At 31.6% G+C, this 11,133-nt stretch overlaps 1 protein-coding gene across 1 annotated transcript; it reads left to right on the top strand.

Annotated features, from left to right (window-relative positions):
- The first annotated feature begins 9,829 nt into the window (after nucleotides 1-9,829).
- On the top strand, nucleotides 9,830-10,318 carry LOC114404954. Its single transcript, XM_028367668.1, has one exon. The coding sequence runs from the start codon at nucleotides 9,830-9,832 to the stop codon at nucleotides 10,316-10,318; it is 489 nt and encodes a 162-aa protein (XP_028223469.1).
- The last annotated feature ends 815 nt before the right edge of the window (nucleotides 10,319-11,133 follow it).

Below are 11,133 nucleotides of genomic sequence, written 5' to 3' on the forward strand. Positions count from 1 at the left end.
AACATAATTCAACATCCATATCAAGAAATTCGCACATGACTAGTTCAAGGCATACTTCAACTCATTCAAGTCTATCATATAGTCAAACAACACAATAAATAAAATTAAACATCGATTTATAACTTATAATATCTCAGGGTGTTACAGAAAACTACCATGTATTTGTTGAATAGGATTTCTAATAAGACAATTTTGAAGACACCTTTTGATCTCTGGACTAATAGGACACCTAGCATAAGGCACCTGCATGATTAGGGTTGACAGGTAGAAATAAGGATTTATAAACCACAAGAAAAGAAATTGGATGCAAGAACAATCAATGAATATCTCATTGGTTATCTAGAAAAATCAGATGAGTATAGGTTTTACTGTCCTAATCATAGTATGAGAATTGTTGAAATTGAAAATACAAGGTTCATTAAAAATGGTGAAATCATTGGGATAATTCCACGGAATGTGGAAATTAAAGAAGTTAAAGTGCAAACCCGTTAGACTTGTGCCTCTCTAAGTTAAGTGAGTGTTCCTTTAGATGTTGTTCCAAACAACAATTCAAAAGAGCAACACAATAATGAGCCCATGATTCAAAATTATTAAAAAAAATTATTCAATCAAAATTAAAAAAAAAAAAAACCTTTTATGTAATTAGTATATATATTTAATTAAATAACAAAAAATAAAATTAAATTTATGTGATCATTATTATCTTCATCATACACAATTAGTGTTTAAAATCAATTTTAGGTAAGCGATTATTTATTTCTTATTTATTATCATCTCACTCAGGTAAATTATTCACTATTTTTGTTTTATCAAGACAAATTTTAATTAGTATCTAAAATCAAGTTTAGGTATATGAATTTTTTCCTTAAAAGTGATTAAGAAAATTTCCACTTAATTAATATAAATTAATAATTTACTTAAAATCACATTACCATCAAAATTATTATTTTGAAATTATACATTTTTTTCAATTCATCGTGTTATTCATTCTTATTTATTTTCTTCTCACTTAAATAAATTATTCAAGATTTTCTTCTACCTATGAATTTTAATTTTCTTTTATACATTGATATGTATATGCCAATGTATTAAAATAGAAATCATATGAAAAATATAAAAATAACACATATGGATGAATTTTTTTATATGAAAACAAGTAGAAGATTTATTACGTAATTCACCGGGATGAACTATTTATCTGATATCACATTAATATCTAAATTATTGTGGTGAAATTATATGTTTATGGTTATAATTTTAATTTTTTTATGAATTCTTTCATGACTTAAATAATTTATTGAATGTTTTATTTAATCAACATATAAAGTATGAAAAAAGTCTAAGACATGGTGATGAACAATTTTTTGAAAGTATAAGAGAAATTTAGACTTAACTTATGAGATAAATATAACATGTAGGGATGAACATTTTTCTTTTACACATTAATATCTATAGGCAAATTTGTTGATTTAGAATTTACTTATAAGAAGAAATTCATGGGAACTTATATTCTTTTTAAATAAAGTGAGAGAATTTATACTTAAGTAATGAGAATGAACAATTTATCTTAAATTGCATTGACATCTAAATTATTTTTCTGAAATTAATTTATTTTAATTTAATTTTATAATAATAATAATAATAATAATAATAATAATAATTTTAATTTAATTCTCTTTTTCATATAAAATTATACGTGAACAAAAGTTGTGTCTAAAAGTCAATTTTTAAGCCAATCTTTATGTTTATATATATTTTTATCTTTATCTTTATATATATAAAAGTAAATGTGAGACTAAATACGTAATTTACATTTTCACGCTTATCCAAAATTTATTACGAATCATTATAAGAATATATTAACAATTTTCTAAGTGATGTGAAGTGAGTACAAATTTCTAAGTTTCCTATTTTAAAATTTTAAAATATATTAACAAATTATGTTATTAACAAATGAAATTACGACTGTTACAGTCACAATTGTTGTAAATAAATTTCTAAAAACTGTTTGTGTTTTATTTTAATTTATTACATATATTAAATTATATAAAAATCATGTTATTAATTCATAATGATTAACAAATAAATATAAGATAATTCTAATTAATTTTGAAGACCATTTCTTTTATCTAATTGAAATAAAATGCAAATCATGATTCATAGCATTTGGGCTCTGCTTCTCAATTATCGCATGCATTGCACGGATACATGCACTAATTTAATAGAGAAAACCAGTGTAAATATCATGTTAGAGCACTATATATATTGTACTTAAAATACATAAATAGCAGTTGGAGGTATAATAAGACAAGCATATAGTTTTTTTTCTTTTGATATTTCTAGAATTACAATGGTTGTTTTATTATTATTATTATTATTATTATTATTATTATTATTATTATTATTATTATTATTAATTCAGATATTGTAACCTCTCTTTTTTTTTTCTTTTTTTCCTCGTCTTCATATTCTTTTGAAGACTTGAAGCGAGCTATCAAAGTGAATAATTGATATTGAATTGTTGTAGTAGATTATGGGCTCTTTTTAAGTTGTTTATTTTATTTTAAAAAAGTGTTTAGAAAAGGCAAAAAAAATTTTAATTTATTAATTAAAAAAGTGTTTCTTAAATAAACTAAAACAAATGAAGTCCAAATTAAAAAAAAAATCTTTTTTAATAAGCCGTTAGAATTTTCTTCTTAAAATAAGTATAAAATTATTTTTTTAGGAGAAATAATTTAGACAAACACACTAAAAAAAATAGAAAATTATTTATTTTTATTAAAATAATTATTTTTAATAAATAAATTTAAATAAATCAACCCATTAGCATGCAACTTTTAATTATTAGGTTATAACATTTCATCATTTTTTATTTACTTTACAAAATTATTTTATTAATGATCTTTAATTATCGTTATATTTTATTTTGTTCTTGTACTCTAGGAGTTACAAAAATGTCAAATAGAAAAAACAATTTTGATTTTTAAAAATTAAATAAAAAGATAAGTTGAAAAATTAATTCAATCTCAATGTGATAATCTTTATAATTTGTTGGTACTTATAAATATCACACTAGAAAGGGGGGTTAAATAGTGTGTTAGATAAATATGTATGTTTTTAATGCAAACAACATATTGTCGTCTAATACTAGATAAAATAAAGTTTTCACAAAGGTTTTCAAAAGAACACTTGTGTGACTAAATGTTTCCAAATAAGATTAAGAGAATACCAATCAAATAGCCTAAGAGAGAACTAGAAACACTTAATGTTTATGTTGGTTCACTCAAATAGAGCTACGCCCAGGTCTCCTTCATAGTGAAGGGTTCCACTAATAAATGTTGATTACAAATAAGTATTTTATTGTGTAACTCCTTACTACAATAGTTTTCTCTAGGTCACTTCTGGCACACCCTTAGACTCTCCTTGAACTAAGACACCAAAGTATTGTTTAATACTAAGTCACTCTTAACTTTCACAAATTGAGATGTTTGAATGAATACACAGATTCAAATCACTCAATAGAGTGGATAAACACTTAAGCTCGAATACAATGTGACATGATCCAACAATAACTTCAAATATCTTTTTGCAATGGATGAAAGGCTCAATGACCAAAGCAAGACTGAAAAGAACCAAGAAGCCTTTCCAAAGCTTAGTCATGCAAGTGCCTAAACTAAGAATTGTCTCATTTCTACAACTTGAAGATAAATTCAACAAACTTAAAGACAATAATTTGAAGAGCACAATCAGCCCAAGAGTTTATAGTCAAGATATGCCTCTGGGTCATGCTTCATTTAAAAATTAGGAATTTTAAGCTTTTCCCCTTCCATATTATCCTCTCTATTATTTTTTTTCCCTCTCTATCTCTTCCTCCATAACTCTCTGTCTCATGTCTCTTAAGCCTTCTTTCTCCTTCATCTTGCTCACAACCTTCATCACTTCTATGATAAGATGAATAATACATTCCTGCACAAAATGGTAGCACAAATAATAGAAATACAAACCTTACTACTCAACTTAGTGTTTCACTCAAAGTTCACTTGTGTTTCTCTCTTTTAAGGCTTTTTTTATAATGTGCACACTTGCCTTTTTTCACTCTATGTTCCTCTATAAGTTCTTAAGTGGAACCTCCAAAATCCAAATCAAGAAAGTATTCAATGTGAAAGATGTAACGAATTTTAAGCTCAACTCAAAGAGTGCAAATAAAGATAAATACTTTAAGACAAAACCAAGAAAATTTAAAAGATAAACAAGAAAAGCTAAATGAAAGGAAAGGAAACTCAAAATAGAATGTCAAGGAAGACAAACTAGAAGACTCAAGAATAAGGAACTACACAAACCATGAATCCTAAAAGGTTATCTATGTTAGGTTATAGAGTATTCAAGAGAGACAAAATAACGGTGTATGGAAAAAGCAAAAAATTTGGTACCAGTATAGAAGAATTTTTTTTGTATAGGGTAGTTTTCTTTTTTAGATATAACTTTTAAATTTTTTTAACTTTTGCCCCAATATTTTAATTTTTTCATATTTTTTATACTTTCAATCCTTCTAATTGCTAATAAGTACTCAAGTTTTTAATATTTACAAAAACGCCCCAACTCACTCCAAACAATATTATTTGGATCAAACAAAGAGTTTTGCCAATACACTCCAGAACAAAGATGACTACTATGAACCAATGTGCAGAATTAAGCACAACGCAACCGCAACTGGATACATGCACATGGATTCAGATTGATGTACAAACAGCACGCCTGGACCAGACCAACAATTTTGACACAGATTCATAAGCATGAACATAATTGAGGGAATTAAAATAGCCACCATTAAATAAAGGCAGGACAACAACAAACCACTGACTGAAATTGATGCCAAAATGTGTTGCACTACACTAGACAAGGATACAAAAATATATGAACTTAGATTTGTATCACATAGGACACTCACCAATCGCAATTTGATGCAACACCTAGGTACCTATCAAGAATTAAAGCAAGAACAAAATGAAAGTCACACTACCAGCAATAAAGTATGAAATTTGTACACAAAAGCTAAACAAAAGTGCACCGTTTGGAATCATTGGAAGAACCTGATTGGATGAACTAAAGGCACCATTCCAAGAATAAAATACTGCAACACTTGAACAATGATTCACCAAACCAGCCAGGACGTGAATCCAAAAATCTCACCCTACAATCAGATTTGTGGGCAAAATGAAATGAAGCTTTTGACGCAATTTCACGAAATTCAAATTAGGTAACAAAAATTTAGCAAAACATTGATGCTGAACCAGGTAACAAAAATTTAGCAAAACATTGATGTTGAACCAGGTAGACTCGGATACCAAATTATATGAACACGAAAATGGGACGGATCGCCTTGAAGACTTCGGACTTAGAAATTGATTTAGTTTTCTTTTAGAGAAGGATATTGATGTCACACTCAAGAAATAGGTGAGAAGATGAGTGATAAGTCATAGATTTGATCGCCACAAGTCGCCTTGATAAAATCAAATTCAATTCTTTGCCCAAGAACTAAGGAAAGCTCTCACAAAAGGGGAAAAACTCAAACTTTCATTTAGACTCTATCTCTCTCAAAGCTACAAAGTTCCTACTATTTATAGATTAGGCTTCCTTCTAAACATCGCACTAGGAATTAATCCCCACTTAGAATTAAATTCCCACTTACATTAAATATTCCCTAGAAATAAAACCCCACTAACCACTTGAAGGAGGTGCAACCAACCCATCTAATAATCTGTTATAGGGGACTGGAGGTCCTATGACTAGGTCCAAGACTAAGAGGATGAAGCAAGCATTGCAAGATCTAATTCTAAAGATCAAAGAGAAAGAAGACCAATGTGAATTAAGGATTGCACCTAATTGGGTCACTCTCCTACAAATTGATGAAGATGCTTTGAGGCCAACTTGAAGAATCATTTTGGGAAGCCTAATTTACAAGACAAGAAACATCCATATGGACTGAATTGATCAATTTTTGTGGACTTAATATTGGGCTAATTAGATAATAATTAAGCCCAATATGTTGGGCCTATTTTCGGACTTGTAATGGGTTTTCATTACCTTTTATTATTATTTTAAAGTCTTTTAATATTACTTATTGGGCCTTGGGCCTAAATTAGGGTTATCAGTAGGAGTATAAATAGACTCTTTAAACACTTTGTTGGCAGAATTTGAAGATTAATGAAATTTGAGAGTTTCTCTATTGTGAGAGTTTTTCCTTTGTACTTAGGTTAAGAACTGATAGTGTTGGTTCTACCGGTAGGTCACAATTAGGGTCACGCTCCTTTTGATAACTTTGGTTCTACCGGTAGGTCGCAGTTAGGGTCAAGTTACATTCTATTTATACCTATTTTCAAGATGATCCTAAGTGTTTTCTTATCATTTGGTATCAGTTTTGGTTCTTGAGATAAGGTGTTATCTATCCTTTGTATTTTCTTTCTTCTTGTGTGTTTCCTCCTTTGTTTGTTCCTTTCCTTTTGTTTAACTTTATATTATTGTTTTGTCTTCCTTTGTTCTATTTCTTTGAGTCTATCTTTCTTTTCTGAACTCTATCTAGTATCAATGTCTTTTTGTCTTCTTTTTTTATATGTTATAAAAAATTTGTGCAAAAAAATGTGAAAAAAATCCAATTTTCAAATTTGGAGCCAAAATTATGTTACAATCCATATTTGGATCATTAAAGTTGCCAAGATTATGTTACAATCCATATTTGGATAATTAAAGTTGTTAGTATCTGAAATTATTTTTCAAATTTGGAGCCAAAATTCTATTACAATCCATATTTGAATAATTGAAATTATTAGGATCTGAATTTGATTTCCAAATATGGAACCAAAATTTTCTTAAAGTCTAGATTTTGATCTGCCCAATCACATATTTGTGTTCAAATTTGAATTTTGTGTAAAAAAAGTGTAGAGAAAAAAAAAAGAAACAAAAAACGTGAAAAAAAAAACAAAGTGTGACTATTGGTCTTATTTTCTTCTTGTTCTATTCATCTTCCTTTGGTTTTATTCTCCTTAAAAAAACACTTTTCTTAAATCCCTTGTTTGTTTGTTCTTATTCACTAAAGTTCTCATTGATCCCTTGTTGTGTGTTGTCTTGTATAATCAACCCCAAAGGCTCTTACTTGAGAGCTCATGCTCATAAGGAGAAGTCGAGTGGTGAGACTATCAGAGGGAAAAAGCCAAAAAGAGTGAAACACGAAAGGAAAAAAAATGTTGAGTGTAAACACATGAGGGTGTGTTTGTGTGAGGATATTTATTTGTCCATTTACGATCACTTTTAACACAATTCTTGCAACAATTTTAATCATGAGTAGAGAAGAAAGAATGGATCTCAAATTGTTTGTTAAAGTTATTAATGAATAATTTCAAGCTTTAAACTTGAGATTAGATAGTTTGCAATCTCCATTTCGATCGTTGTAGACAATTAACTTTAGAAGAAGAAGAGGATGAGGAGTATTCAGATGCAAGAAGTCATGGAAGAAAGCGAAGAGGCGAACCAAGAAGAGATAATCATTTGGGACAATCCCTATGTTTCAAGGTAAAAATGATCCTGAATTGTATTTGGAGTGGGAGAGAATGGTTGAACATGTGTTTGATTACCATAATTATTCTGAGGAGAAAATGGTTAAACTAGTTGTTGTTGAATTCACTAATTATGCTAGTATTTGGTGGGATCAACTTGTGACTAGTAGGTGCAGGAATGGTGAAAGGCCTATTAGCATATGGGAGGAGATGAAGATTGCCATGAGAATCAAATTTGTACCTAGCCACTATCATAGGGATTTGCACTGAAAATTACAAACTCTAACTCAAGGTTCCATGAGTGTGGAGGACTACTACAAGGAGATGGAAATAGCCATGATTAGAGCCAATGTTGAATAAGACTGTGAGGCAACTATGGCCAGATTCATTAGAGGTCTAAAGAGGGAGATAGCCAATATGGTAGAATTGCAGTATTATGTGGAGATGGAGGACTTGTTGCACAAATCTAATCAAGTGGAGAGGCAATTGAAAGCTAAGAGTACTTCCAAATTTGCTTCCACTTCTTCATGGAAGTCAAATTGGAAAAACAACAAATCTGTGACAAAGTCAAAAGATGAAGCTAAGTCCAAAAATTCATTTGTTGCACCTAAAGGTAAAATGGAAATTAATTCATCTTCCGAATCTTGTGGTATCAAATGTTTCAAGTGTCAAGGAGTTGGGCATATTGATTCTCAGTGTCCAAATAAAAGAATCATGATATTACTGGATAATGGAGAAATAGAGAGTGAGAGATCAAGTGATGATGAAATGCCACCATTGGAGGATTGCAGTGATGTTGATGTTGTTGAACCTGTATATGGAGATGTTCTTGTTACTAGGCGTTCTCTTAACAAGCAGTCTAAGGTAGGAGATTATGACGAGCAATGTGAGCATACTTTTCATACAAGATGCCACATAAAAGACAATGTATACAATTTGATCATTGATAGTGGGAGTTGTACTAATGTTGCTAGCACCTTGTTGGTTGAGAAATTAAGTTTTCCCACATTAAAGCACTGATAAATGCTAATTATGAGTATATTTTGGGGTTAAATTATATATGAATTTGTAATTTTTCTCTCCTAATTTTTCCTTTATCAGCAAATAATTTTTAAATTAACATCATTTAAGTTTTTGTGCAGAAAATATTAAAAGTGATGGATTTATGAAGCTTAGTGAGTAAAATAAAGCCCAGAAAAGCAGAAACAATTAAGGAAATCAAAGCTAATTAATAAAAACAAACTAATTGAGGAAAGAATGGCTAATTGAGGAAAACACGACTAATTAAAGAAACAAGATTAATTAAGGAAATCAGAATAATTAAGAAAAACATGATTAATTAAGGAAAGTAAAGGCAAGCTTAGTGCAAGAAGCTCACTAATCTACACCTATAACAGAAGAAGAGAGAAGATGGAAAAGACACACAAAAATTCCAAGAGAATACAATTCCTTATAGAAAGCAAAGGCTAGAAGAAGGAGAAGCAAGCAATGGAAGTCATTCCTTCCCTCCATTCCTTATCTTTTCCCCCTTTACTAAATAATCCCCTTTTGCAATTGTAAAGTCTCCATGACCGCTTGAGGGAAAGGTGGAGATCTCTTTATTACCCCAATTCCCCAATGAATCATTGAGTGAATTTCTTAACCGCTTCCATGGTTTACTCTAGAAGACTCCCACCCACAGGTTCAATGAGTCGGTTCAACTCAATATCTTCATTGATGACTTGCGACCCCATTCAAAGCAGTTACTTGATGCCTCCGCTGGTGGGAAGATCAAACTAAAGATACCTGATGAAGCTATGGAGTTGATTCAAAATATGGAAGCCAGTTGCCATGCCATCCTTCATGATCGAGCCTACACACCTACAAAGAAGAGTCTTTTCTAGCTCACATCACAAGATGCACTACTAGCCCAAAACAAGCTCCTAGCCAAGCAACTAGAGACCCTCACAATAGCAGGCAGTGCAACCTACCCATTCTTCAATTATGCACATTAGGGGATGCAACATCTGTGGTGGGGCCCATGAGTCAGGCATGTGCATGGTCCAAGACGATGTATCCAAAGAAGTCAACTATATGACCAATCCACACCGTCAAGGGTTCCATCAAGGAGGACCTCCAAGATACAATCAGGGGGGAATTTCTATCAAGGCCAAGGTTGGAGATCCCACCCCAAGAATAACTTCAACAGAAATCAACGAGTCTCATCTAATCGGTCTCCCAATCAAGGGCCTGATTTATATGAGAAAACAACTAAGCTAGAAGACACTTTGAATCAGTTTATGCAGGTTTCTCTGTCAAATCACAAGAGCATTAAGTCTGCCATCATAAATCTAGAGGTACAAGTGGACCAATTAGCTAAGCAATTGGTTGAAACATCCACAGACAATTTTGGGGCCAACATGGAGAAGAATCCCAAGGAGGAGTGCAAGGTAATTTTCACTAGGAGTCAGAGGAGGGAGAATGTAGAGAGAGAAAAGAGAGATGAGAGAGTATTGGAGGATGTGAGTAATGAGGAAGGAGAGGATAATAAGAGAGAAGAGGGTGATGAAGAGAAAGAAGAGAGCAAGGAGAAGGGTGAAAAGGTCTTACCCACTAAGACCAAGAGTCAGTTAGCAAGGGAGGCTAGAAAAGAGATACCCTCAGTCCGAGTGAAGGACATCCCATATCCCTTAGTGCCACCAAAGAAAGACAAGGAGCAATATTTTGCTCGATTTCTTGACATCTTTAATAAGTTGGAGATCATCATTCCCTTTAGAGAGGCCTTATAGCAGATGTCTTTATATACCAAATTTCTGAAGGACCTCCTCACGAAGAAAGGGAAATATATCAATAATGAGAGCATCATGGTGGAAGGAAATTCCAGTGTTGTGATCCAGAAGAATTCACCATAGAAATTCAAAGACCCAAGAAGTGTAACCATCACAAGCTCTATTGGGGATGTGTCAATGAGTAAAACTCTCCTTGATTTAGGGGCAAACATCAATCTAATGCCCCTATCTATGTGTCGGAGAATTGGGAATCTGAAGATTGCTCCTATGAGAATGATGTTTCAGCTAATAGACCGTTCAATCAGTATACCATATGGTGTAGTTGAAGACGTCCTTGTCAAGGTTCACTAATTCACTTTTCCGGTGGACTTTGTGATAATGGATATAGAAGAGAATTTTGATGAAGAGAAAGAAGAGAGCAAGGAGAAGGGTGAAAAGGTCTTACCCACTAAGACCAAGAGTCAGTTAGCAAGGGAGGCTAGAAAAGAGATACCCTTAGTCTGAGTGAAGGACATCCCATATCCCTTAGTGCCATCAAAGAAAGACAAGGAGCGATATTTTTCTCGATTTCTTGACATCTTTAATAAGTTGGAGATCACCATTCCCTTTAGAGAGGCCTTACAGCAGATGTCTTTGTATACCAAATTTCTGAAGGACCTTCTCACGAAGAAAAGGAAATATATCAATAATGAGAGCATCATGGTGGAAGGAAATTGCACTGTTGTGATCAAGAAGAATTCACCATAGAAATTCAAAGACCTAAGAAGTGTAACCATCACAAGCTCTATTGGGGATGTGTCAATGAGTAAAACTCT

The sequence above is a fragment of the Glycine soja genome, chromosome 3 (genome assembly GCF_004193775.1).
Source record: "Glycine soja cultivar W05 chromosome 3, ASM419377v2, whole genome shotgun sequence".
NCBI lineage: Eukaryota > Viridiplantae > Streptophyta > Magnoliopsida > Fabales > Fabaceae > Glycine > Glycine soja.

Coding starts and splice junctions, on each gene's coding strand:
- LOC114404954 (XM_028367668.1), top strand. CDS start 9,830: ATGCAGGTTTCTCTGTCAAATCACAAGAGCATTAAGTCTGCCATCATA.